The 27,739-nt window shown below is 48.4% G+C and overlaps 2 protein-coding genes across 4 annotated transcripts in view; both read left to right on the top strand.

The window, feature by feature from the left end:
* The window catches only part of LOC116372943 (unconventional myosin-XV-like), a gene marked incomplete at its 5' end in the record, with an annotated part of 176,783 nt that extends 175,047 nt beyond the window's left edge, over positions 1 to 1,736 (top strand). Inside the window, 1 exon segment of the mRNA XM_031821429.1 lies at positions 1,229 to 1,736. Coding sequence (XP_031677289.1) covers positions 1,229 to 1,330 — 102 coding nt within the window.
* Positions 1,737 to 13,434: 11,698 nt separating this feature from the next.
* Positions 13,435 to 27,739, top strand: part of LOC109887162 (lethal(2) giant larvae protein homolog 1) — an 85,815-nt gene continuing 71,510 nt past the window's right edge. For 2 of the 3 annotated variants that reach the window (XR_004209458.1, XM_031821431.1), the window contains exons 1-2: positions 13,435 to 13,691; positions 17,788 to 17,885. Coding sequence is in view for 2 of the 3 variants with exons in the window: in XM_031821431.1 (XP_031677291.1) it covers positions 13,611 to 13,691; positions 17,788 to 17,885 (179 nt within the window). In the remaining variant the exon portion in view is untranslated. The remainder of the gene's footprint in view (positions 13,692 to 17,787; positions 17,886 to 27,739) is intronic. The other variant, XM_031821430.1, reaches the window with a different exon arrangement.

Here is a 27,739-nt window from a genome sequence, read left to right as displayed (position 1 = left end):
TGTGTTGTGTCTGTGTTGAAACAATGTGTTATCTGTGTTGAAACAATGTTGTGTCTGTGTTGTGTCTGTGTTGAAACAATGTTGTGTCTGTGTTGTGCCTGTGTTGTAACAACGTTGTGTCTGTGTTGAAACAATGTTGTGTCTGTGTTGTAACAACGTTGTGTCTGTGTTGAAACAATGTTGTGTCTGTGTTGAAACAATGTTGTCTGTGTTGTAACAATGTTGTGTCTGTGTTGTAACAATGTTGTGTCTGTGTTGAAACAACATTGTGTCTGTGTTGAAACAATGATGTGTCTGTGTTGTGTCTGTGTTGAAACAACGTTGTGTCTGTGTTTAAACAATGTGTTGTCTGTGTTGTGTCTGTGTTGAAACAATGTTGTGTCTGTGTTGAAACAACGTTGTGTCTGTGTTGAAACAATGTGTTGTCTGTGTTGTGTCTGTGTTGAAACAATGTTGTGTCTGTATTGAAACAACATTGTGTCTGTGTTGTAACAATGTTGTGTCTGTGTTGAAACAATGTGTTGTCTGTGTTGAAACAATGTTGTGTCTGTGTTGAAACAATGTTGTGTCTGTGTTGAAACAATGTTTTGTCTGTGTTGTGTCTGTGTTGAAACAATGTTGTGTCTGTGTTGTAACAGCGTTGTGTCTGTGTTGTAACAATGTTGTGTCTGTGTTGAAACAATGTGTTGTCTGTGTTGAAACAATGTTGTGTCTGTGTTGTGTCTGTGTTGAAACAATGTTGTGTCTGTGTTGAAACAATGTTGTGTCTGTGTTGTGTCTGTGTTGTAACAATGTTGTGTCTGTGTTGTAACAATGTTGTGTCTGTGTTGTAACAATGTTGTGTCTGTGTTGTGTCTGTGTTGTAACAACGTTGTGTCTGTGTTGTAACAACGGTGTGTCTGTGTTGAAACAATGTTGTGTCTGTGTTGTGTCTGTGTTGTAACAATGTTGTGTCTGTGTTGAAACAATGTTGTGTCTGTGTTGTGTCTGTGTTGAAACAACGTTGTGTCTGTGTTGAAACAACGTTGTGTCTGTGTTGAAACAATGTTGTGTCTGTGTTGTGTCTGTGTTGTAACAATGTTGTGTCTGTGTTGAAACAATGTTGTGTCTGTGTTGAAACAATGTTGTGTCTGTGTTGAAACAATGTTGTGTCTGTGTTGTAACAATGTTGTATCTGTGTTGGAACAACGTTGTGTCTGTGTTGTAACAACGTTGTGTCTGTGTCTAGGGTCTGGAGCTGTGTCGGGTCATTGCCATGCACATGGAGAACATGCTGTCAGTCCGGGAGAAGAGACTCACCCTGCCACCGAGTGAGATCACTCTGTTATAACACACTGTCTGTCTGTCTGTCAGTCAGTCTGTCAGTCCGGGAGAAGAGACTCACCCTGCCACCGAGTGAGATCACTCTGTTATAACACACTGTCTGTCTGTCTGTCTGTCAGTCAGTCAGTCAGTCAGTCAGTCAACCAGCTACTCAGTCAGTCAGTCAGTCTGTCAGTCAGTCTGTAGTTAGTGGTAGATGGTGTTAGTTAGTAGTAGATGGTGGTAGATAGTGATACTTGGTGGTAGATAGTGGTAGATGGTGGTAGATGTGGTACTTGGTGGTAGATATTGGTAGTTGGTGGCAGATGGTGTTATATGGTGATAGATAGTGGTAGTTAGTGGTAGTTGGTGGTAGATGGTGGTGGTTAGTGGTAGATGGTGGTGGTTAGTGGTAGATGGTGGTAGAAGGTGGTAGATGGTGGTAGATGGTGTTATATGGTGGTAGATGGTGTTATATGGTGGTAGTTAGTGGTAGATGATGGTAGATGGTGTTATATGGTGGTAGATTGTGGTAGATGGTGGTAGATGGTGTTATATCGTGGTAGATTGTGGTAGTTAGTGGTAGATGGTGGTAGAAGGTGGTAGATGGTGGTAGATGGTGTTATATGGTGGTAGATGGTGTTATATGGTGGTAGTTAGTGGTAGATGATGGTAGATGGTGTTATATGGTGGTAGATTGTGGTAGATGGTGGTAGATGGTGTTATATCGTGGTAGATTGTGGTAGTTAGTGGTAGATGGTGGTAGATGGTGTTATATGGTGGTAGATGGTGATAGATGGTAGTAGTTAGTGGTAGATGGTGGTAGAAGGTGGTAGATGGTGGTAATTAGTGGTAGATGGTGTTATATGGTGGTAGATGGTGATAGATGGTAGTAGTTAGTGGTAGATGGTGGTAGAAGGTGGTAGATGGTGGTAGTTAGTGGTAGATGGTGATAGATAGTGGTAGATGGTGGTAGTTGGTGATAGATAGTGGTAGGTGCTGGTAGATGGTGGTAGTTAGTGGTAGATGCTGGTAGATGCTGGTAGATGCTGGTAGATGGTGGTAGTTGGTGGTAGATGTGATAGATAGTGGTAGATAGTGGTAGTTGGTGGTAGATGGTGATATGGTGGTAGTTGGTGGTAGAAGGTGGTAGATTGATCGTTCTGTCTCTACACCACACTGTCACAAGGGGGAGGAATAACTCTGATCTATCGGTAGTCTAAACTGTGGCACAGATTGACCATCTTTTCCTAATTCAATGGAGGTGTTTTCAGTCTGATAGTCTCTCTTCTCTGGCAATAAAGTCCTGCATCAGGCGACAACACAACATTAGCTGGCGGAGGTTCTGGAGTTAAGAGAGAACTTGTGAAAAACTATCGGGGAATTACCCTTGACATGCGGACTGACGGTTTCCCAAAAGAAGCACGGTGGGCTGTTGGTTTCTGTCCCTCTGAAAACCAGAAGTAAATCATTCTAAATAACTAACTGTCTTTATTTACCACAGTGTGGAAGAGTGACAGACCCTCTGTATGAAGGGAGTTTCTGACACACGGAGTCCTCCTTTACTGACGGGATGAAAGAGAGTCCGACTGTCTTTATTTACCACAGTGTGGAAGAGTGACAGACCCTCTGTATGAAGGGAGTTTCTGACACACGGAGTCCTCCTTTACTGACGGGATGAAAGAGAGTCCGACTGTCTTTATTTACCACAGTGTGGAAGAGTGACAGACCCTCTGTATGAAGGGAGTTTCTGACACACGGAGTCCTCCTTTACTGACAAGATGAAAGAGAGTCTGACTGTCTTTATTTACCACAGTGTGGAAGAGTGACAGACCCTCTGTATGAAGGGAGTTTCTGACACACGGAGTCCTCCTTTACTGACGGGATGAAAGAGAGTCTGACTGTCTTTATTTACCACATTGTGGAAGAGTGACAGACCCTCTGTATGAAGGGAGTTTCTGACACACGGAGTCCTCCTTTACTGACGGGATGAAAGAGACGGGATGAAAGAGACGGGATGAAAGAGACGGGATGAAACAGACGGGAATGAGAAGAGACGGGATGGAAGAGACGGGAATGAGAAGAGACGGGATGAAAGAGACGGGATGAAAGAGACGGGAATGAGAAGAGACGGGATGAAGGAGACGGGATGAAAGAGACGGGAATGAGAAGAGACGGGATGAAAGAGACGGGAATGAAAAGAGACGGGATGAAAGAGACGGGAATGAAAAGAGACGGGATGAAAGAGACGGGATGGGAGGGGGGATGAAGAGACGGGAATGAGAAGAGACGGGATAAAAGAGACGGGATGATAGAGACGGGAATGAGAAGAGACGGGATGAAAGAGACGGGATGATAGAGACGGGAATGAGAAGAGACGGGATGAAAGAGACGGGAATGAGAAGAGACGGGATGAAAGAGACGGGATGAAAGAGACGGGAATGAAAAGAGACGGGATGAAAGAGACGGGATGAAAGAGAGTCCGACGAGGATTTGTCTTTAATAAAGAACTGTTTTGTCCAAATTAATCTTCTCATGTTGTGTTCTATTATCTGTGACACTGTGGTTACAATGAAGAATGTAAACTAAATCCATCTAATTAAATCCTATTATCTGTGACACTGTGGTTACAATGAAGAATGTAAACTAAATCCATCTAATTAAATCCTATTATCTGTGACACTGTGGTTACAATGAAGAATGTAAACTAAATCCATCTAATTAAATCCTATTATCTGTGACACTGTGGTTACAATGAAGAATGTAAACTAAATCCCTCTAATTAAATCCTATTATCTGTGACACTGTGGTTACAATGAAGAATGTAAACTAAATCCATCTAATTAAATCCTATTATCTGTGACACTGTGGTTACAATGAAGAATGTAAACTAAATCCCTCTAATTAAATCCTATTATCTGTGACACTGTGGTTACAATGAAGAATGTAAACTAAATCCATCTAACTAAATCCTATTATCTGTGACACTGTGGTTACAATGAAGAATGTAAACTAAATCCCTCTAATTAAATCCTATTATCTGTGACACTGTGGTTACAATGAAGAATGTAAACTAAATCCATCTAATTAAATCCTATTATCTGTGACACTGTGGTTACAATGAAGAATGTAAACTAAATCCCTCTAATTAAATCCTATTATCTGTGACACTGTGGTTACAATGAAGAATGTAAACTAAATCCATCTAACTAAATCCTATTATCTGTGACACTGTGGTTACAATGAAGAATGTAAACTAAATCCCTCTAATTAAATCCTATTATCTGTGACACTGTGGTTACAATGAAGAATGTAAACTAAATCCATCTAATTAAATCCTATTATCTGTGACACTGTGGTTACAATGAAGAATGTAAACTAAATCCCTCTAATTAAATCCTATTATCTGTGACACTGTGGTTACAATGAAGAATGTAAACTAAATCCATCTAACTAAATCCTATTATCTGTGACACTGTGGTTACAATGAAGAATGTAAACTAAATCCCTCTAATTAAATCCTATTATCTGTGACACTGTGGTTACAATGAAGAATGTAAACTAAATCCATCTAATTAAATCCTATTATCTGTGACACTGTGGTTACAATGAAGAATGTAAACTAAATCCATCTAATTAAATCCTATTATCTGTGACACTGTGGTTACAATGAAGAATGTAAACTAAATCCATCTAACTAAATCCTATTCATAACTTAAATCAGTTGAATGGAGACCAATAAATAACACAATATAATGGTCGGCAGTATATATTTCCTTTGATCCACTTTGTGATTGAGTGTTTCTGTTGATCTGAATGTCTTTGTATTTTCTGCACAATTATAGTGAATAAAAGGTATTCTATGATTATGCTATTTAGCTTATAGACGTGGATTAATGGTAATATATTACAATACGTATGGAATATATTGTTAATATTACCACAACAAGGAGGCCAAATATTTTATTTATTTGAGTTTTTATGGCTTTTTTTTTATTTTGCAAATTACTGGAGCTTTTTTTTGGGGGGGGGGTAACTAGGTGTGCTTAGGCTACCCTGCCGCTACAGGGATGTGAACATACCAGAAATAGGTCTTACTAGGCACCATGAAATGAAACAATGACTGAAATCACAGTACACTAAAGATGATAAATGGCTTGAAAATAATAATGTACGATAGAATGCTTCTTAGTAAACCTATGTGGTCGGGTTTTTTTTCATTAAATAGCCCACCCTTTCTCACCTACCTCGTCCCCATACTGTTTTTATTTATTTACTTCTCTGCTCTTTTGCACACCAATATCTCTACCTGTACATGACCATCTGATCTTTTATCACTCCAGTGTTAATCTGCAAAATTGTAATTATTTGCCTACCTCCTCATGCCTTTTGCACACATTGTATATAGACTCCCCCTTTGTTTTCTACTGTGTTATTGACTCTATTGACTTGTTAATTGTTTACTCCATGTGTAACTCTGTGTTGTCTGCTCACACTGCTATGCTTTATCTTGGCTTTCACCCTGCCCAGACCTTCATCACTCTCCACCACATGGCCTCTGACGGGTTCGGATTTCTAAACTTTAAATATCGTTAATGATCAGTTAGAGACATGAGGAGTCCGTAGTCTGGTTTCTAACCCAGAAGGTAATGGGTATCTGTAGGAGGAGGCCGTAGTCTGGTTTCTAACCCAGAAGGTAATGGGTATCTGTAGGAGGAGGCCGTAGTCTGGTTTCTAACCCAGAAGGTAATGGGTATCTGTAGGAGGAGGCCGTAGTCTGGTTTCTAACCCAGTAGGTAATGGGTATCTGTAGGAGGAGGCCGTAGTCTGGTTTCTAACCCAGAAGGTAATGGGTATCTGTAGGAGGAGGCCGTAGTCTGGTTTCTAACCCAGAAGGTAATGGGTATCTGTAGGAGGAGGCCGTAGTCTGGTTTCTAACCCAGTAGGTAATGGGTATCTGTAGGAGGAGGCCGTAGTCTGGTTTCTAACCCAGAAGGTAATGGGTATCTGTAGGAGGAGGCCGTAGTCTGGTTTCTAACCCAGTAGGTAATTGGTATCTGTAGGAGGAGGCCGTAGTCTGGTTTCTAACCCAGTAGGTAATGGGTATCTGTAGGAGGAGGCCGTAGTCTGGTTTCTAACCCAGAAGGTAATGGGTATCTGTAGGAGGAGGCCGTAGTCTGGTTTCTAACCCAGAAGGTAAGGTTAGATCAGATCAGGCCAGGTCAGGTTAGGCCAGGTTAGGCCAGGTCAGGTTAGGTCAGGTTAGGCCAGGCCAGGTCAGGTCAGGTCAGGTCAAGCCAGGTCAGGTTAGGCAAGGCCAGGTTAGGTCAGGCCAGGCCAGGCCAGGTCAGGTTAGGCCAGGTCAGGTTATGCCAGGTCAGGACAGGTTAAGCCAGGTCAGGTCAGGTTAGGTTAGGCCAGGCCAGGTTAGGTCAGGCCAGGCCAGGCCAGGTTAGGCCAGGTCAGGTCAATTTAGGTCTGTCAAGGTCAGGTCAGGTCAGGTTAGGTCAGGCCAGGTCAGGCCAGGTCAGGTTAGGTCAGGCCAGGCCAGGTTAGGCCAGGTTAGGTTAGGTCAGGCCAGGTTAAGCCAGGCCAGGTCAGATTAGGTCAGGTTAGGTCAGGCCAGGTCAGGTCAGGTTAGGTCAGGCCAGGTTAGGTTAGGTCAGGCCAGGTCAGATTAGGCCTGGCCAGGCCAGGTTAGATTAGGTTAGGTTAGGTTAGGTCAGGCCAGGCCAGGTCAGGTCAGGTTAGATCAGGCCAGGTCAGGTTAGGCCAGGTTAGGTCAGGTCACGTCAGGTCAGGTTAGGTTAGGTCAGGACAGGTTAGGCCAGGTCAGGTTAGGTTAGGTTAGGCCAGGTCAGGTTAGGCCAGGTCAGGTCAGGTTAGGCCAGCCCAGGTTAGGTCAGGACTGGTCAGTCCAGGCCAGGCCAGGCCAGGTCAGGCCAGGCCAGGTCAGGATAGGCCAGGTCAGGTCAGGCCAGGCCAGGTCAGGATAGGCCAGATTAGGCCAGGCAAGGCCAGGTCAGGTTAGGTCAGGCCAGGTCAGGTTAGGTCAAGTTAGGTTAGGTCAGGCCAGTTTAGGCCAGGCCAGGTTAGGTCAGGCCGGGTTAGGTTAGGTCAGGCCAGGTTAGGCCAGGTTAGGTCAGGCCAGGTTAGGCCAGGTCAGGTTAGGTCATGCCAGGTCAGGTTAGGTCAGGCCAGGTCAAGTTAGGTCAGGCCAGGTCAGATTAGGCCAGGCCAGGTTAGGTTAGGTTAGGTTAGGTTAGGTTAGGTCAGGCCAGGTTAGGTTAGGTCAGGCCAGGCCAGGCCAGGTCAGGTTAGGTCAGGCCAGGTTAGGTCAGGTTAGGTCAGGCCAGGTTAGGTTAGGTCAGGTCAGGTTAGGCCAGGTCAGGTCAGGTTAGGTTAGGTCAGCCAGGTCAGGTTAGGTCAGGTCAGGTCAGGTCAGGTTAGGTTAGGTCAGGTTAGGTCAGGCCAGTTTAGGTCAGGTTAGGTCAGGCCACATTAAGGGAGAAGAAACAGTTCATTGCCTGCGTGACTCAGTTTCCTTCCTAGCAACAAAGATGTAATGTTTAGTCACGAATATCACTCAAGGTGGCTCCACTTCCTGTTCGGGTGGCGCTCGGCGGTCATCGTCACCGGTCTACTAGCTGCCACTGAAGGTGACTCCTCTTCCTGTTCGGGTGGCGCTCGGCGGTCGTCGTCACCGGTCTACTAGCTGCCACTGAAGGTGACTCCTCTTCCTGTTCGGGTGGCGCTCGGCGGTCGTCGTCACCGGTCTACTAGCTGCCACTGAAGGTGACTCCTCTTCCTGTTCGGGTGGCGCTCGGCGGTCGTCGTCACCGGTCTACTAGCTGCCACTGAAGGTGACTCCTCTTCCTGTTCAGGTGGCGCTCGGCGGTCGTCGTCACCGGTCTACTAGCTGCCACCGATCCTTTTCATTTGGTTTTGTCTGATTGTTTTCACCTGTTCCTTGTTGGGGTTTTTGGGATGGTGTATTTTAAGTTCGATTAGCCCGCTTGTGTTAGTGCGGGCTTGTTGCTGTGTGTACTTGGGTGGAGTGTATTACGCCTGTGTTCGGCGTCAGGTTAGGCCAGGTCACTGTGAGGTCTACTACACCTGTTGTATTCAGCATTTCACTGGAAGGTCTACTGCACCTGTTGTATTCAGCATTTCACTGTGAGGTCTACTACACCTGTTGTATTCAGCATTTCACTGTGAGGTCTACTACACCTGTTGTATTCAGCATTTCACTGTAAGGTCTACTGCACCTGTTGTATTCAGCATTTCACTGTGAGGTCTACTACACCTGTTGTATTCAGCATTCCACTGTAAGGTCTACTACACCTGTTGTATTCAGCATTTCACTGTAAGGTCTACTACACCTGTTGTATTCAGCATTTCACTGTAAGATCTACTGCACCTGTTCTATTCAGCATTTCACTGTGAGGTCTACTACACCTGTTGTATTCAGCATTTCACTGTAAGGTCTACTGCACCTGTTGTATTCAGCATTTCACTGTGAGGTCTACTACACCTGTTGTATTCAGCATTTCACTGTGAGGTCTACTACACCTGTTGTATTCAGCATTTCACTGTAAGGTCTACTACACCTGTTGTATTCAGCATTTCACTGTAAGGTCTACTACACCTGTTGTATTCAGCATTTCACTGTGAGGTCTACTACACCTGTTGTATTCAGCATTTCACTGTGAGGTCTACTACACCTGTTGTATTCAGCATTTCACTGTGAGGTCTACTACACCTGTTGTATTCAGCATTTCACTGGAAGGTCTACTGCACCTGTTGTATTCAGCATTTCACTGTAAGGTCTACTACACCTGTTGTATTCAGCATTTCACTGTAAGGTCTACTGCACCTGTTGTATTCGGTGCATGTGACTAATACAATTTGATTTGAGCAGTTTGTGGTCACCGTTATAGTCCAATTAATATATTGCCTAGTGGCTTTGCAGGCATGCATTAAAAATGGCCCCACCAAGATGTCCATGCTAAAATCACCACTGGGGATTATGAATCTGTGGTAACTACTGAAGACCAGGCACACCTCAGATTTAACGGGGGTTTATGAATTTGTGGTAACTACTGAAGACCAGGCACACCTCAGATTTAACGGGGGTTTATGAATTTGTGGTAACTACTGAAGACCAGGCACACCTCAGATTTAACGGGGGTTTATGAATTTGTGAGGTGGTAACTATGGTAACTACTGAAGACCAGGCACACCTCAGATTTAACGGGGGTTTATGAATTTGTGGTAACTACTGAAGACCAGGCACACCTCAGATTTAACGGGGGTTTATGAATTTGTGGTAACTACTGAAGACCAGGCACACCTCAGATTTAACGGGGGTTTATGTATTTGTGGTAACTACTGAAGACCAGGCACACCTCAGATTTAACGGGGGTTTATGTATTTGTGAGGTGGTAACTATGGTAACTACTGAAGACCAGCACACCTCAGATTTAACGGGTGTTTATGAATTTGTGAGGTGGTAACTATGGTAACTACTGAAGACCAGGCACACCTCAGATTTAACGTTTTTTTTCTCTCAGAGTTGCCGGGAATGCACGTGTCCTACTTATGTCACTACACAAAATAAAACTAAATCATTACGAAACTTTTATTCGATCAAATAAAACACACGTAACAAATAAGACATTAACCAAATTCAACACTCATTGACCTCCATACAACAACAACAACAGAAAAAACGCCACCTGCTGGGAAAAGAAAGATTTAGGGACCGGTTTTATCCCTCTCGCTTCGCCTCTTCTTCTTCTCTGTTGTGGTCCGGGAGCGTCAGTAGGAATGCTATTCTGCCAGCAGCACGAACGGTGACGTCACTCTGTATGGTAATGAGGTAAACCTTCAAAATAAAAGACCGTCTTACAACATTGGTATTTTTAGGGAAAGGGAATACCCACAGTGGTGGGAAAAGTATCCCATAGACATACTTGAGTAGAAGTAAAGATATCTTCAGAGAAAATGACTCAAGTAAAAGTCACCCAGTAAATTACTACTTTGGTAAAAGTGTTTGGTTTTAAAAATACACTTAAGTATCAGGCTCCCGAGTGGCGCAGTGGTCTTAAGGTGTCACTACAGACCCCGGTTCAATCCCAGGCTGTGTTTGGGAGTCCCGTAGGGCAGGAGCACAATTGGCCCAGCGTCATCTGGGTTTGGCAGTCATTGTAGATGAGAATTAGATCTCCCAATTGGCAAAGCGTCATCTGGGTTTGGCAGTCATTGTAGATCAGAATTAGATCTCCCAATTGGCACAGCGTCATCTGGGTTTGGCCGTCATTGTAGATAAGAATTAGATCTCCCAATTGGCACAGCGTCATCTGGGTTTGGCAGTCATTGTAGATCAGAATTAGATCTCCCAATTGGCACAGCGTCATCTGGGTTTGGCAGTCATTGTAGATCAGAATTAGATCTCCCAATTGGCACAGCGTCATCTGGGTTTGGCAGTCATTGTAGATCAGAATTAGATCTCCCAATTGGCACAGCGTCATCTGGGTTTGGCCGTCATTGTAGATCAGAATTAGATCTTTTAACCTTTATTTAACTAGACTTAAGAAGAAAATCTTATTTTCAATGACGGTCAACCGGGGAACTGTGGGTTACCTGGTCTAGGAACAGTAGGTTACCTGGTCTAGGAACAGTGGGTTAACTGGTCTAGGAACAGTAGGTTACCTGGTCTAGGAACAGTAGGTTAACTGGTCTAGGAACAGTGGGGTTAACTGGTCTAGGAACAGTGGGTTACCTGGTCTAGGAACAGTAGGTTACCTGGTCTAGGAACAGTAGGTTAACTGGTCTAGGAACAGTGGGGTTAACTGGTCTAGGAACAGTGGGTTACCTGGTCTAGGAACAGTAGGTTAACTGGTCTAGGAACAGTAGGTTAACTGGTCTAGGAACAGTGGGTTACCTGGTCTAGGAACAGTAGGTTAACTGGTCTAGGAACAGTGGGTTAACTGGTCTAGGAACAGTGGGTTAACTGGTCTAGGAACAGTGGGTTACCTGGTCTAGGAACAGTGGATTAACTGGTCTAGGAACAGTCGGTTAACTGGTCTAGGAACAATGGGTTACCTGGTCTAGGAACAGTGGATTAACTGGTCTAGGAACAGTGGGTTAACTGGTCTAGGAACAGTGGGTTAACTGGTCTAGGAACAGTGGGTTAACTGGTCTAGGAACAGTGGGTTAACTGGTCTAGGAACAGTGGGTTAACTGGTCTAGGAACAGTGGGTTAACTGGTCTAGGAACAGTGGGTTAACTGGTCTAGGAACAGTGGGTTAACTGGTCTAGGAACAGTGGGTTAACTGGTCTAGGAACAGTGGGTTACCTGGTCTAGGAACAGTGGATTAACTGGTCTAGGAACAGTGGGTTAACTGGTCTAGGAACAGTGGGTTAACTGGTCTAGGAACAGTGGGTTAACTGGTCTAGGAACAGTGGGTTAACTGGTCTAGGAACAGTGGGTTAACTGGTCTAGGAACAGTGGGTTAACTGGTCTAGGAACAGTGGGTTACCTGGTCTAGGAACAGTGGATTAACTGGTCTAGGAACAGTGGGTTAACTGGTCTAGGAACAGTGGGTTAACTGGTCTAGGAACAGTGGGTTAACTGGTCTAGGAACAGTGGGTTAACTGGTCTAGGAACAGTGGGTTAACTGGTCTAGGAACAGTGGATTAACTGGTCTAGGAACAGTGGGTTAACTGGTCTAGGAACAGTGGGGTTAACTGGTCTAGGAACAGTGGGTTAACTGGTCTAGGAACAGTGGGTTAACTGGTCTAGGAACAGTGGGTTAACTGGTCTAGGAACAGTGGGTTAACTGGTCTAGGAACAGTGGGTTAACTGGTCTAGGAACAGTGGGTTAACTGGTCTAGGAACAGTGGGTTACCTGGTCTAGGAACAGTGGGTTAACTGGTCTAGGAACAGTGGGTTAACTGGTCTAGGAACAGTGGGTTAACTGGTCTAGGAACAGTGGGTTAACTGGTCTAGGAACAGTGGGTTACCTGGTCTAGGAACAGTGGGTTAACTGGTCTAGGAACAGTGGGTTAACTGGTCTAGGAACAGTGGGTTACCTGGTCTAGGAACAGTGGGTTAACTGGTCTAGGAACAGTGGGTTAACTGGTCTAGGAACAGTGGGTTAACTGGTCTAGGAACAGTGGGTTAACTGGTCTAGGAACAGTGGGTTAACTGCCTTGTTAAATGAGAAGAACGACAGATTTTTTACCTTGTCAGCTCAGGGATTCAATCTAGCAACATTTCGGTTCCTAGTCCAAAACTCAAACCACTAGGCTACCTGCTGGTTACTAGTCCACCCCTCCATAGCCCCCTATACAATACACTGGAGGGGGACTGTGTGTGGTACATATGGAGCAGCACTTCCTGCTCCACCCCTCCATAGCCCCCTATACAATACACTGTATATGAGGCACATATTGTCTTGTAGAGATCCTACTGACTATTTTCCATCCAGGCGTGGAATCTGTGTTTGTGGTATCTTTGTTCCTGGTATCTGTGTTCCTGGTATCTGTGTTCCTGGTGTCTGTGTTCCTGGTATCTGTGGCCTTTAGGTCTATATATCACTGTGTCAAGGCCTTTAGGTCTATATATCACTGTGTCAAGGCCTTTAGGTCTATATATCACTGTGTCAAGGCCTTTAGGTCTATATATCACTGTGTCAAGGCCTTTAGGTCTATATATCACTGTGTCTCTGCCTTTAGGTCTATATATCACGGTGTCAAGGCCTTTAGGTCTATATATCACTGTGTCAAGGCCTTTAGGTTATACATCACGGTGTCAAGGCCTTTAGGTCTATATATCACGGTGTCAAGGCCTTTAGGTCTATATATCACGGTGTCAAGGCCTTTAGGTCTATATATCACTGTGTCAAGGCCTTTAGGTTATACATCACGGTGTCAAGGCCTTTAGGTCTATATATCACGGTGTCAAGGCCTTTAGGTCTATACATCACGGTGTCAAGGCCTTAGGTCTTTACCTGCAGTAAAGTGAAGAAGAAAAAAAATCGATATTCCCAAAGTTTAGCATGTCTTTGCAGGGGGACTCTTATTTAGAAAAAGATGCAAGCATAATTTCCTGCTGCTAGGGGAACGGTACTGTGAGTCGGATAGACAGGCAGAGAGCTGCAGCACCACCGAACAGAATAGAAAGCACCGCTGCAAGCTGCATGGTAGGAAGGATCCTCGCCACATTGTTCCTCCGCATTTATTAAACCGCTCAGGAATCCACCGCTCCGGGAAACGACCCTCTCCGCTGCCCGGGACGCACGATGATGAAGTTTAGGTTCCGTCGGCAGGGCAACGACCCACAGAGAGAGAAAATTAAACAGGAATTGTTCGCCTTCAACAAGGTAAAGTAACACAGACCTCCCTCCCAAAATCAGACCCAACCCGCCGACTGCAGGAAAATGGGGTTTTGGGGGGAACAGCGGATCTCGGTGGCGAGTATGCAGAACCTCTCCTCTCTTCTGCCCTCGTCTCTTCTGTCCTCGTCTCGTTTGCCCTCCTCTCTTCTGTCCTCGTCTCGTTTGCCCTCCTCTCCTCTGTGGTCGTCTCGTTTGCCATCCTCTCGTCTGTCCCTCCTCTCGTCTGTCCCTCCTCTCGTCTGTCCCTCCTGTCTCCTGCCCTCTTCTCGTCGTTCCTCCAAACCAACCAACCCGCAGAATGTGTGTGTAGATGTATCAGAGGAATGATGTCGCGGAGGTCTCCGCGTTGGAATGCAACTCGTTTTCACGACCAGTCAGTAGCTACATAATAGTTTTCAACCCCCCCGCCGCTGTGTCGGCCTGTTCAAACTAACAACAACAACTTCTTCTACCCGTTACTGCCTTGATGCTATATGCTCTGTTCAAACCCAACACTTGTCGAAAATGTTTTAGTGAATTGATACCAGATTATCTAAAGAGAGAGGACCATTATTCAACCCGATCTGACTGTTTTACAACCGTTAAACTTTTCTTCCATGTTGAAAGTCTCAGGAATGTCGTGTTTGCGTATTTTGCCTGTGAAAACAATAGTAGGCCTTTTTTCTGTTTCCATTTCTTCACCAAGACCACAGTTATCCGACATTCCCCAACATTTAGGCCATCCTGGTTAGTTCTCAGAGTTGAGGGGGGTACAGACTTCAGGCTCTGCAGGTGTTCCTATATGAACCAGAACAGACTGCGGGTGTCGTGATGGGTACATTGTTTCTGAGTGTTGTAACGTAAGGAACTGTCAACAGCAGGCCATACAGGCCTGTAGGCCAACACGTATCATTTAATATATTGATTACATGGAAGATTCACAGATCAACAGGAGATGAAATGTGTGTGTCATTGTGGAACCAAACGCTGTGGGCTCTAACGGCACACACACACACACACACACAAAATAGCCCCCTGCTCTCCATGGCAGCGAGGGATTTGGCAGCTGCCGACTGTCACAGGGGTGGTTCCCTTACAGACCAAGTCCTGCTGTGGCCGCTGGTTAGAGGGGGTGTGTGTTTACCTACCCCTCACCAAAACACCCCTTACCCAGAATACACAATTCAAACTCTACATTGGACAGTCTGTCAGTCTGTTTCTCTCTCTGTCCTGTAGTCAATGCTGTCAGTCTGTTTCTCTCTCTGTCCTGTAGTCAATGCTGTCAGTCTGTTTCTCTCTCTGTCCTGTAGTCAATGCTGTCAGTCTGTTTCTCTCTCTGTCCTGTAGTCAATGCTGTCAGTCTGTTTCTCTCTCTGTCCTGTAGTCAATGCTGTCAGTCTGTTTCTCTCTCTGTCCTGTAGTCAATGCTGTCAGTCTGTTTCTCTCTCTGTCCTGTAGTCAATGCTGTCAGTCTGTTTCTCTCTCTGTCCTGTAGTTAATGCTGTCAGTCTGTTTCTCTCTCTGTCCTGTAGTCAATGCTGTCAGTCTGTTTCTCTCTCTGTCCTGTAGTCAATGCTGTCAGTCTGTTTCTCTCTCTGTCCTGTAGTCAATGCTGTCAGTCTGTTTCTCTCTCTATGTCCTGTAGTCAATGCTGTCAGTCTGTTTCTCTCTCTGTCCTGTAGTCAATGCTGTCAGTCTGTTTCTCTCTCTGTCCTGTAGTCAATGCTGTCAGTCTGTTTCTCTCTCTGTCCTGTAGTCAATGCTGTCAGTCTGTTTCTCTCTCTGTCCTGTAGTCAATGCTGTCAGTCTGTTTCTCTCTCTGTCCTGTAGTCAATGCTGTCAGTCTGTTTCTCTCTCTGTCCTGTAGTCAATGCTGTCAGTCTGTTTCTCTCTCTGTCCTGTAGTCAATGCTGTCAGTCTGTTTCTCTCTCTGTCCTGTAGTTAATGCTGTCAGTCTGTTTCTCTCTCTGTCCTGTAGTCAATGCTGTCAGTCTGTTTCTCTCTCTGTCCTGTAGTCAATGCTGTCAGTCTGTTTCTCTCTCTGTCCTGTAGTCAATGCTGTCAGTCTGTTTCTCTCTCTGTCCTGTAGTCAATGCTGTCAGTCTGTTTCTCTCTCTGTCCTGTAGTCAATGCTGTCAGTCTGTTTCTCTCTCTGTCCTGTAGTCAATGCTGTCAGTCTGTTTCTCTCTCTGTCCTGTAGTCAATGCTGTCAGTCTGTTTCTCTCTCTGTCCTGTAGTCCTGTAGTCCTGTCCTCTACACCCCCACCCACCATGACAACTAGTCACTGTACCCTCTACACCCCCACCCACCATGACAACTAGTCACTGTACCCTCTACACCCCTAACACACCCACCATGACAACTAGTCACTGTACCCTCTACACCCCTAACACACCCACCAAGACAACTAGTCACTGTACCCTCTACACCCCCACTCACCATGACAACTAGTCACTGTACCTTCTACACCCCCACCCACCATGACAACTAGTCACTGTACCCTCTACACCCCTAACACACCCACCATGACAACTAGTCACTGTACCCTCTACACCCCCACTCACCATGACAACTAGTCACTGTACCCTCTACACCCCCACCCACCATGACAACTAGTCACTGTACCCTCTACACCCCCACCCACCATGACAACTAGTCACTGTACCCTCTACACCCCCACCCACCATGACAACTAGTCACTGTACCCTCTACACCCCCACCCACCATGACAACTAGTCACTGTACCCTCTACACCCCCACCCACCATGACAACTAGTCACTGTACCCTCTACACCCCCACCCACCATGACAACTAGTCACTGTACCCTCTACACCCCTAACACACCCACCATGACAACTAGTCACTGTACCCTCTAGTCCTAATTGACAGATGCAGCACGGGGCGGTTTGGGAGTCAGCAGGGCCTTGTTGTGGACCTGCCCCAGAATTACTCACTGAAAGCAAAAGGCCCTGTCCTCCTCTGGTACCGCTGTCCTCCTCTGGTACCGCTGTCCTTCTCTGGTACCTCTGTCCTCCTCTGGTACCTCTGTCCTCTGTCCTCCTCCGTTCCTGTCTTCCTCTGAGTAACCCCTCTCTGTCCTCCTCTCCGTTCCTGTCTTCCTCTGAGTAACCCCTCTCTGTCCTCCTCTCCGTTCCTGTCTTCCTCTGAGTAACCCCTCTCTGTCCTCCTCTCCGTTCCTGTCTTCCTCTGAGTAACCCCTCTCTGTCCTCCTCTCCGTTCCTGTCTTCCTCTGAGTAACCCCTCTCTGTCCTCCTCTCCGTTCCTGTCTTCCTCTGAGTAACCCCTCTCTGTCCTCCTCTCCGTTCCTGTCTTCCTCTGAGTAACCCCTCTCTGTCCTCCTCTCCGTTCCTGTCTTCCTCTGAGTAACCCCTCTCTGTCCTCCTCTCCGTTCCTGTCTTCCTCTGAGTAACCCCTCTCTGTCCTCCTCTCCGTTCCTGTCTTCCTCTGAGTAACCCCTCTCTGTCCTCCTCTCCGTTCCTGTCTTCCTCTGAGTAACCCCTCTCTGTCCTCCTCTCCGTTCCTGTCTTCCTCTGAGTAACCCCTCTCTGTCCTCCTCTCCGTTCCTGTCTTCCTCTGAGTAACCCCTCTCTGTCCTCCTCTCCGTTCCTGTCTTCCTCTGAGTAACCCCTCTCTGTCCTCCTCTCCGTTCCTGTCTTCCTCTGAGTAACCCCTCTCTGTCCTCCTCTCCGTTCCTGTCTTCCTCTGAGTAACCCCTCTCTGTCCTCCTCCGTTCCTGTCTTCCTCTGAGTAACCCCTCTCTGTCCTCAGGTCCTGTCTTCCTCTGAGTAACCCCTCTCTGTCCTCTCCGTACCTGTCTTCCTCTGAGTAACCCCTCTCTGTCCTCCGTTCCTGTCTTCCTCTGAGTAACCCCTCTCTGTCCTCCGTTCCTGTCTTCCTCTGAGTAACCCCTCTCTGTCCTCCGTTCCTGTCTTCCTCTGAGTAACCCCTCTCTGTCCTCCGTTCCTGTCTTCCTCTGAGTAACCCCTCTCTGTCCTCCGTTCCTGTCTTCCTCTGAGTAACCCCTCTCTGTCCTCCGTTCCTGTCTTCCTCTGAGTAACCCCTCTGTGTTTCTCCATCAGACCGTGGAACATGGGTTCCCCCATCAGCCCTGTGCTTTGGCCTTTGACCCCCAGCTGCAGCTCATGGCCGTTGGGACCAAGTCTGGAGCCATGAAGATGTATCCTTTACCAGCCCTGTACCCTGCTCCTGTCTCTCTGTCTCTATCCTTTACCAGCCTTGTACCCTGCTCCTGTCTGTCTGTCTCTATCCTTTACCAGCCCTGTACCCTGCTCCTGTCTGTCTGTCTCTATCCTTTACCAGCCCTGTACCCTGCTCCTGTCTCTCTGTCTCTATCCTTTACCAGCCCTGTACCCTGCTCCTGTCTGTCTGTCTCTATCCTTTACCAGCCCTGTACACTGCTCCTTTCTCTCTGTCTCTCTCTCTGTCTCTCTCTCTGTCTCTGTGTCTCTCTTTCTGTCTCTCTTTCTGTCTCTCTCTATCTCTGTTTCTGTCTGTCTGTCTCTTTCTCTCTCTCTGTCTCTTTCTCTCTCTCTGTCTCTCTGTCTCTCTCTCTGTCTGTCTCTCTCATTCTCTCTCTCTCTTATTCTGTGTCTCTCTGTCTCTGTCTGAGGAGTGTGAGGTAGGTAACGTTATGTGAGAAGTACATTCTTTCCGTCAGCACATCTAGAGATATTGTAGAGAACACATCCTAGTTGGTCAGTCCTTCAGTCTGGTGTTCTCATGTCATCATGTTCCATTAATTCAGTTGTAGATCTCGTGTGTGTGTGTGTGTGTCATGTCTTTCAGCTTGCTGTGATAGACTGGTTGGTAGTACCAGGCACAGCTGAGAGGAGGGAGGAGGGAGAGGGACTGTTGCTCCTCTACTGAATGGAGAATCATATACAGTGGGGCAAAAAAGTATTTAGTCAGCCACCAATTGTGCAAGTTCTCCCACTTAAAAAGATGAGAGAGGCCTGTAATTTTCATCATAGGTACACTTCAACTAATGACAGACAAAATGAAAAAAAAAAAAAAAAGAAAATCACATTGTAGAATTTTTAATGAATTTATTTGCAAATTGTGGTGGAAAATAAGTATTTGGTCAATAACAAAAGTTTATCTCAATACTTTGTTATATACCCTTTGTTGACAATGACAGAGGTCATTATGGGGCATTGTGATGTCATTATGGGGCATTGTGATGTCATTATGGGGCATTGTGATGTCATTACGGGGCATTGTGATGTCATTACGGGGCATTGTGATGTCATTACGGGGCATTGTGTGTAGATTGATGAAAAAAATTAACGATTTAATCAATTTTAGAATAAGGCTGTAATATACACTGCTCAAAAAAATAAAGGGAACACTTAAACAACACAATGTAACTCCAAGTCAATCACACTTCTGTGAAATCAAACTGTCCACTTAGGAAGCAACACTGATTGACAATACATTGCACATGCTGTTGTGCAAATGGAATAGACAACAGGTGGAAATTATAGGCAATTAGCAATACACCCCCAATAAAGGAGTGGTTCTGCAGTTGGTGACCACAGACCACTTCTCAGTTCCTATGCTTCCTGGCTGATGTTTTGGTCACTTTTGAATGATGGTGGTGCTTTCACTCTAGTGGTAGCATGAGACGGAGTCTACAACCCACACAAGTGGCTCAGGTAGTGCAGCTCATCCAGGTTGGCACATCAATGCGAGCTGTGTCAAGAAGGTTTGCTGTGTCTGTCAGCGTAGTGTCCAGAGCATGGAGGCGCTACCAGGAGACAGGCCAGTACATCAGGAGACGTGGAGGAGGCCGTAGGAGGGTAACAACCCAGCAGCAGGACCGCTACCTCCGCCTTTGCGCAAGGAGGAGCAGGAGGAGCACTGCCAGAGCCCTGCAAAATTACCTCCAGCAGGCCACAAATGTGCATGTGTCTGCTCAAACGGTCAGAAACAGACTCCATGAGGGTGGTATGAGGGCCCGACGTCCACAGGTGGAGGTTGTGCTTACAGCCCACCACAGTGCAGGATGTTTGGCATTTGCCAGACAACACCAAGATTGGCAAATTCGCCACTGGCGCCCTGTGCTCTTCACAGATGAAAGCAGGTTCACACTGAGCACGTGACAGACGTGACAGAGTCTGGAGACGCCGTGGAGAACGTTCTGCTGCCTGCAACATCCTCCAGCATGACCAGTTTGGCGGTGGGTCAGCCATGGTGTGGGGTGGCATTTCTTTGGGGGGCCGCACAGCCCTCCATGTGCTCGCCAGAGGTAGCCTGACTACCATTAGGTACTGAGATGAGATCCTCAGACCCCTTGTGAGACTATATGCTGGTGCGGTTGGCCCTGGGTTCCTCCTAATGCAAGACAATGCTGGACCTCATGTGGCTGGAGTGTGTCAGCAGTTCCTGCAAGAGGAAGGCATTGATGCTATGGACTGGCCCGCCCGTTCCCCAGACCTGAATCCAATTGAGCACATCTGGGACATCATGTCTCGCTCCATCCACCAATGCCACGTTGCCCCACAGACTGTCCAGGAGTTGGTGGATGCTTTAGTCCAGGTCTGGGAGGAGATCCCTCAGGAGACCATCCGCCACCTCATCAGGAGCATGCCCAGGCGTTGTAGGGAGGTCATACAGCCTCATTTTGACTTGTTTTAAGGACATTACATCAAAGTTGGATCAGCCTGTAGTGTGGTTTTCCACTTTAATTTTGAGTGACTCCAAATCCAGACCTCCATGGGTTGATAAATTTGATTTCCATTGATAATTGTTGTGTGATTTTGTTGTCAGCACATTCAACCATGTAAAGAAACAAGTATTTAATAAGAATATTTCATTCATTCAGATCTAAGATGTGTTATTTTAGTGTTCCCTGTATTGTTTTGTAAAGGATGACGGATTAATGTCCTGTATTATGTCGTATAATCTGGAGAGAGTGGCCCAACAGCAGGGATATAATCTGGAGAGAGTGGCCCAACAGCAGGGATATAATCTGGAGAGAGTGGCCCAACAGCAGTGATATAATCTGGAGAGAGTGGCCCAACAGCAGGGATATAATCTGGAGAGAGTGGCCCAACAGCAGGGATATAATCTGGAGAGAGTGGCCCAACAGCAGGGATATAATCTGGAGAGAGTGGCCCAACAGCAGGGATATAATCTGGAGAGAGTGGCCCAACAGCAGGGATATAATCTGGAGAGAGTGGCCCAACAGCAGGGATATAATCTGGAGAGAGTGGCCCAACAGCAGGGATATAATCTGGAGAGAGTGGCCCAACAGCAGGGATATAATCTGGAGAGAGTGGCCCAACAGCAGGGATATAATCTGGAGAGAGTGGCCCAACAGCAGGGATATAATCTGGAGAGAGTGGCCCAACAGCAGTGATATAATCTGGAGAGAGTGGCCCAACAGCAGGGATATAATCTGGAGAGAGTGGCCCAACAGCAGGGATATAATCTGGAGAGAGTGGCCCAACAGCAGTGATATAATCTGGAGAGAGTGGCCCAACAGCAGTGATATAATCTGGAGAGAGTGGCCCAACAGCAGTGATATAATCTGGAGAGAGTGGCCCAACAGCAGTGATATAATCTGGAGAGAGTGGCCCAACAGCAGTGATATAATCTGGAGAGAGTGGCCCAACAGCAGGGATATAATCTGGAGAGAGTGGCCCAACAGCAGGGATATAATCTGGAGAGAGTGGCCCAACAGCAGGGATATAATCTGGAGAGAGTGGCCCAACAGCAGGGATATAATCTGGAGAGAGTGGCCCAACAGCAGGGATATAATCTGGAGAGAGTGGCCCAACAGCAGGGATATAATCTGGAGAGAGTGGCCCAACAGCAGGGATATAATCTGGAGAGAGTGGCCCAACAGCAGGGATATAATCTGGAGAGAGTGGCCCAACAGCAGGGATATAATCTGGAGAGAGTGGCCCAACAGCAGGGATATAATCTGGAGAGAGTGGCCCAACAGCAGTGATATAATCTGGAGAGAGTGGCCCCAACAGCAGGGATATAATCTGGAGAGAGTGGCCCAACAGCAGGGATATAATCTGGAGAGAGTGGCCCAACAGCAGTGATATAATCTGGAGAGAGTGGCCCAACAGCAGTGATATAATCTGGAGAGAGTGGCCCAACAGCAGTGATATAATCTGGAGAGAGTGGCCCAACAGCAGTGATATAATCTGGAGAGAGTGGCCCAACAGCAGTGATATAATCTGGAGAGAGTGGCCCAACAGCAGGGATATAATCTGGAGAGAGTGGCCCAACAGCAGGGATATAATCTGGAGAGAGTGGCCCAACAGCAGGGATATAATCTGGAGAGAGTGGCCCAACAGCAGGGATATAATCTGGAGAGAGTGGCCCAACAGCAGGGATATAATCTGGAGAGAGTGGCCCAACAGCAGGGATATAATCTGGAGAGAGTGGCCCAACAGCAGGGATATAATCTGGAGAGAGTGGCCCAACAGCAGGGATATAATCTGGAGAGAGTGGCCCAACAGCAGGGATATAATCTGGAGAGAGTGGCCCAACAGCAGGGATATAATCTGGAGAGAGTGGCCCAACAGCAGGGATATAATCTGGAGAGAGTGGCCCAACAGCAGGGATATAATCTGGAGAGAGTGGCCCAACAGCAGTGATATAATCTGGAGAGAGTGGCCCAACAGCAGGGATATAATCTGGAGAGAGTGGCCCAACAGCAGGGATATAATCTGGAGAGAGTGGCCCAACAGCAGTGATATAATCTGGAGAGAGTGGCCCAACAGCAGTGATATAATCTGGAGAGAGTGGCCCAACAGCAGGGATATAATCTGGAGAGAGTGGCCCAACAGCAGGGATATAATCTGGAGAGAGTGGCCCAACAGCAGGGATATAATCTGGAGAGAGTGGCCCAACAGCAGGGATATAATCTGGAGAGAGTGGCCCAACAGCAGTGATAAGGGTTAAGATATAAGCACCTCTCGTCACTTACTGGAAATGTTTTTACTATGAAACATGAATCAGAATAATAGTAAAAAAGTGTGAAACATAAATTTTATATTTGAGACTCTTTGCCCTGATGACAAGTTTCAACTTCCACCTGACTGTGCTGCTGCTCCAGTTTCAACTTCCACCTGACTGTGCTGCTGCTCCAGTTTCAACTTCCACCTGACTGTGCTGCTGCTCTAGTTTCAACTGACCTGAGCCCTAGGACCATGCCCCAGGACTACCTGACATGATGACTCCTTGCTGTCCCCAGTCTACCTGGCCATGCTGCTGCTCCAGTTTCAACTTCCACCTGACTGTGCTGCTGCTCCAGTTTCAACTTCCACCTGACCATGCTGCTGCTCCAGTTTCAACTTCCACCTGACTGTGCTGCTGCTCTAGTTTCAACTGTTCTGCCTTATTATTATTCGACCATGCTGGTCATTTATGAACATTTGAACATCTTGGCCATGTTCTGTTATAATCTCCACCCGGCACAGCCAGAAGAGGACTGGCCACCCCTCATAGCCTGGTTCCTCTCTAGGTTTCTTCCTAGGTTTTGGCCTTTCTAGGGAGTTTTTCCTAGCCACCGTGCTTCTCCACCTGCATTGCTTGCTGTTTGGGGTTTTAGGCTGGGTTTCTGTACAGCACTTTGAGATATCAGCTGATGTACGAAGGGCTATATAAATACATTTGATTTGATTTGATCTCTGCTCCATATTAGAACAAGAGTGGCCCAACAGCAGTAGGCATCAATGATTATAGTAGTGGTGAAATGGAATCAGGTCTGAGTCAGGTAGTAGTGAAATGGGATTAGATCTGAGTAAAGTAGTAGTGAAATGGGATCAGGGCTGAGTAAAGTAGTAGTGAAATGGGATCAGGGCTGAGTAAAGTAGTAGTGAAATGGGATTAGGGCTGAGTAAGGGAGTAGTGAAATGGGATCAGGGCTGAGTAAAGTAGTAGTGAAATGGGATTAGATCTGAGTAAAGTAGTAGTGAAATGGGATCAGGGCTGAGTAAGGTAGTGGTGAAATGGGATTAGGGCTGAGTAAGGGAGTAGTGAAATGGGATCAGGGCTGAGTAAAGTAGTAGTGAAATGGGATCAGGGCTGAGTAAAGTAGTGGTGAAATGGAATCAGGGCTGAGTAAAGTAGTAGTGAAATGGGATCAGGGCTGAGTAAAGTAGTGGTGAAATGGAGTCAGGGCTGAGTAAAGTAGTAGTGAAATGGGATCAGGGCTGAGTAAAGTAGTGGTGAAATGGGATCAGGGCTGAGGAAGGTAGTAGTGAAATGGGATTAGGTCTGAGTAAGGCATCAATGATGATAGGAGTGGTGAAATGGGATTAGGTCTGAGTAAAGTAGTAGTGAAATGGGATTAGGTCTGAGTAAAGTAGTAGTGAAATAGGATTAGGTCTGAGTAAAGCATCAATGATAATTGTAGTAGTGAAATGGGATTAGTGCTGAGTAAGGTAGTAGTGAAATGGGATTAGGTCTGAGTAAGGCATCAATGATAATAGTAGTAGTGAAATGGGATTAGATCTGAGGAAGGTAGTAGTGAAATGGGATTAGGTCTGAGTAAGGTAGTAGTGAAATGGGATTAGGTCTGAGTACGGCATCAATGATAATAGGAAATGCGTCTCTCCTCCCCTCTCCGTGTGTCTCCTCTCCTCCCCTCCCCGTGTGTCTCCTCTCCTCCCCTCCCCGTGTGTCTCCTCTCCTCCCCTCTCCGTGTGTCTCCTCTCCTCCCCTCTCCGTGTGTCTCCTCTCCTCCCCTCCCCGTGTGTCTCCTCTCCGCCCTCTCCGTGTGTCTCCTCCCCTCCCCGTGTGTCTCCTCTCCTCCCCCTCTCAGTGTGTCTCCTCTCCTCCCCCTCTCTGTGTGTCTCCTCTCCTCCCCTCCCCGTGTGTCTCCTCTCCTCCCCTCTCCGTGTGTCTCCTCTCCTCCCCTCTCCGTGTGTCTCCTCTCCTCCCCTCTCCGTGTGTCTCCTCTCCTCCCCTCCCCGTGTGTCTCCTCTCCTCCCCTCTCCGTGTGTCTCCTCTCCGCCCCTCTCCGTGTGTCTCCTCTCCGCCCCTCTCCGTGTGTCTCCTCTCCGCCCCTCTCCGGTGTCTCCTCTCCGCGCCTCTCCGTGTGTCTCCTCCCCTCTCCGTGTGTCTCCTCCCCTCTCCGTGTGTCTCCTCTCCCCCCTCTCCGTGTGTCTCCTCTCCCCCCTCCCCGCGTGTCTCCTCTCCGCCCCTCTCCGCGTGTCTCCTCTCCGCCCCTCTCCGCGTGTCTCCTCTCCGCCCCTCCCCGTGTGTCTCCTCTCCCGCCCCTCCCCGTGTGTCTCCTCTCCTCCCCTCCCCGTGTGTCTCCTCTCCTCCCCTCTCCGTGTGTCTCCTCTCCTCCCCTCTCCGTGTGTCTCCTCTCCTCCCCTCCCCGTGTGTCTCCTCTCCTCCCCTCTCCGTGTGTCTCCTCTCCTCCCCTCTCCGTGTGTCTCCTCTCCGCCCCTCTCCGTGTGTCTCCTCTCCTCCGCCCCTCTCCGTGTGTCTCCTCTCCGCCCCCTCTCCGTGTGTCTCCTCTCCGTGCCTCTCCGTGTGTCTCCTCCCCTCTCCGTGTGTCTCCTCTCCCCCCTCTCCGTGTGTCTCCTCTCCCCCCTCCCCGCGTGTCTCCTCTCCGCCCCTCTCCGCGTGTCTCCTCTCCGCCCCTCTCCGCGTGTCTCCTCTCCGCCCCTCTCTCCGCGTGTCTCCTCTCCGCCCCTCCCCGTGTGTGTCTCCTCTCCGCCCCTCCCCGTGTGTCTCCTCTCCTCCCCTCCCCTCTCCGTGTGTCTCCTCTCCTCCCCTTCTCCGGTGTCTCCTCTCCTCCCCTCCCCGTGTGGTCTCCTCTCCGCCCTCTCCGTGTTCTCTCCTTCCCTCCCTCCGGTTGTCTCCTCTCCTCCCCTCCCCGTTGTGTCTCCTCTCCTCCCCTCCCCGTGTGTCTCCTCTCCGCCCTCTCCGTGTGTCTCCTCTCCTTCCCCTCCCCGGATGTGTGTCTCCTCTCCGCCCCTCTCCGTGTGTCTCCCCCTCCCCGTGTGTCTCCTCTCCTCCCCTCCCCGTGTGTCCTCCTCTCCTCCCCTCCCCGTGTGTCTCCTCTCCTCCTCCCATCCCCGTGTGTCTCCTCTCCCGCCCCCTCTCCGTGTGTCTCCTCCTCTCCTCCCCTCCCGTGTGTCTCCTCTCTCCTCTCCTCCCCTCCCCGTGTGTCTCCTCTCCTCCCCTCCCCGTGGTCTCCTCCTCTCCTCCCCTCTCTCCGTGTGTCTCCTCTCCGCCCCTCCCCGTTTGTCTCCTCTCCGCCCCCCTCTCCGTTGTCTCCTCTCCGCCCCCTCTCCGTGTGTCTCCTCTCCGCCCCTCTCCGGTGTGTCTCCTCTCCTCCCCTCGTCCGTGTGTCTCCTCTCCTCCCCTCTCCGTGTGTCTCCCCCCTCTCCGTGTGTCTCCCCCCTCTCCGAGTGTCTACCCCTCTGTCTCCTCTCCCTCCCCTCTCCGTGTGTCTCCCCCTCTGTCTCCTCTCCCCTCTCCGTGTGTCTCCCCCCTCTCCGTGTGTCTCCCCCTCTCCGAGTGTCTACCCCTCTGTCTCCTCTCCCCCTCTCCGTGTGTCTCCCCCTCTGTCTCCTCTCCCCCTCTCCGTGTGTCTCCCCCTCTGTCTCCTCTCCCCCTCTCCGTGTGTCTCCCCCCTCTCCGTGTGTCTCCCCCTCTCCGAGTGTCTACCCCTCTGTCTCCTCTCCCCCCTCTCCGTGTGTCTCCCCCTCTGTCTCCTCTCCCCTCTCCGTGTGTCTCCCCCTCTGTCTCCTCTCCCCCTCTCCGTGTGTCTCCCCCTCTCCGTGTGTCTCCCCCTCTCCGAGTGTCTACCCCCTCTGTCTCCTCTCCCCCTCTCCGTGTGTCTCCCCCTCTGTCTCCTCTCCCCCTCTCCGTGTGTCTCCCCCTCTGTCTCCTCTCCCCCTCTCCGTGTGTCTCCCCCCCTCTGTCTCCTCTCCCCCTCTCCGTGTGTCTCCCCCTCTGTCTCCTCTCCCCCCTCTCCGTGTGTCTCCCCCTCTGTCTCCTCTCCCCCTCTCCGTGTGTCTCCCCCTCTGTCTCCTCTCCCCCTCTCCGTGTGTCTCCCCCCTCCAATCTCTCTTTTTGAAGACAGGATTGTGTGTGTATGTTGTCTGGGGGATATGGGGTCGGTCTCTCCTTATGGAATGCATCTGCCCTGTGGTTACCCCCTTACCCCTTTGTGAGTGAGAGGGAGCTTTGTTTCTGGGTCTTGTCTGAAAGTCCCCTCTCCTCTCCACTACAGTAGCAGCCAGGACTGGACCAGGATCTATCTGTTAGAACCAGGACTGGACTGGACCAGGATCTATCTGTTAGAACCAGGACTGGGCTGGACCAGGATCTATCTGTTAGAACCAGGACTGGGCTGGATATTGTGTTATATTATCACTGGACCAGGTCCTATCTGTTAGAACCAGGACTGGACTGGACCAGGATCTATCTGTTAGAACCAGGACTGGGACTGGACCAGGATCTATCTGTTAGAACCAGGACTGGACTGGACCAGGATCTATCTGTTAGAACCAGGACTGGACTGGACCAGGATCTATCTGTTAGAACCAGGACTGGGCTACTATGTCCGTCTGTTTGTTATCAATACTCTGACATCAGGCAAATATTTACTCTACGGATGGCAGGGTCTTTCACCTCCTCTAGTGGACCTTGTTCTGGGGCTGCGTCCCCATACTCTAATGCAGATTCCTCCTGGGGCTGTGTCCCCATACTCTAATGCAGATTCCTCCTGGGGCTGTGTCCCCGTACTCTAATGCAGATTCCTCCTGGGGCTGTCTCTCCATCCTCTAATCCAGATTCCTCCTGGGGCTGTGTCTCCATCCTCTAATCCAGATTCCTCCTGGGGCTGTGTCTCCATCCTCTAATCCAGATTCCTTCTGGGGGCTGTGTCTCCCATACTCTAATCCAGATTCCCCCTGGGGCAGTTTCTCCATCCTATAATCCAGATTCCCCCTGGGGCTGCGTCCCCATACTCTAATCCAGATTCCTCCTGGGGCAGTTTCTCCATCCTATAATCCAGATTCCCCC

Source organism: Oncorhynchus kisutch, unplaced genomic scaffold (assembly GCF_002021735.2).
Source record: "Oncorhynchus kisutch isolate 150728-3 unplaced genomic scaffold, Okis_V2 scaffold3973, whole genome shotgun sequence".
Taxonomy (NCBI): domain Eukaryota; kingdom Metazoa; phylum Chordata; class Actinopteri; order Salmoniformes; family Salmonidae; genus Oncorhynchus; species Oncorhynchus kisutch.
The sequence above is the reverse complement of the archived record's forward strand: the minus strand, read 5'-3'. Positions and strand labels throughout refer to the sequence as shown.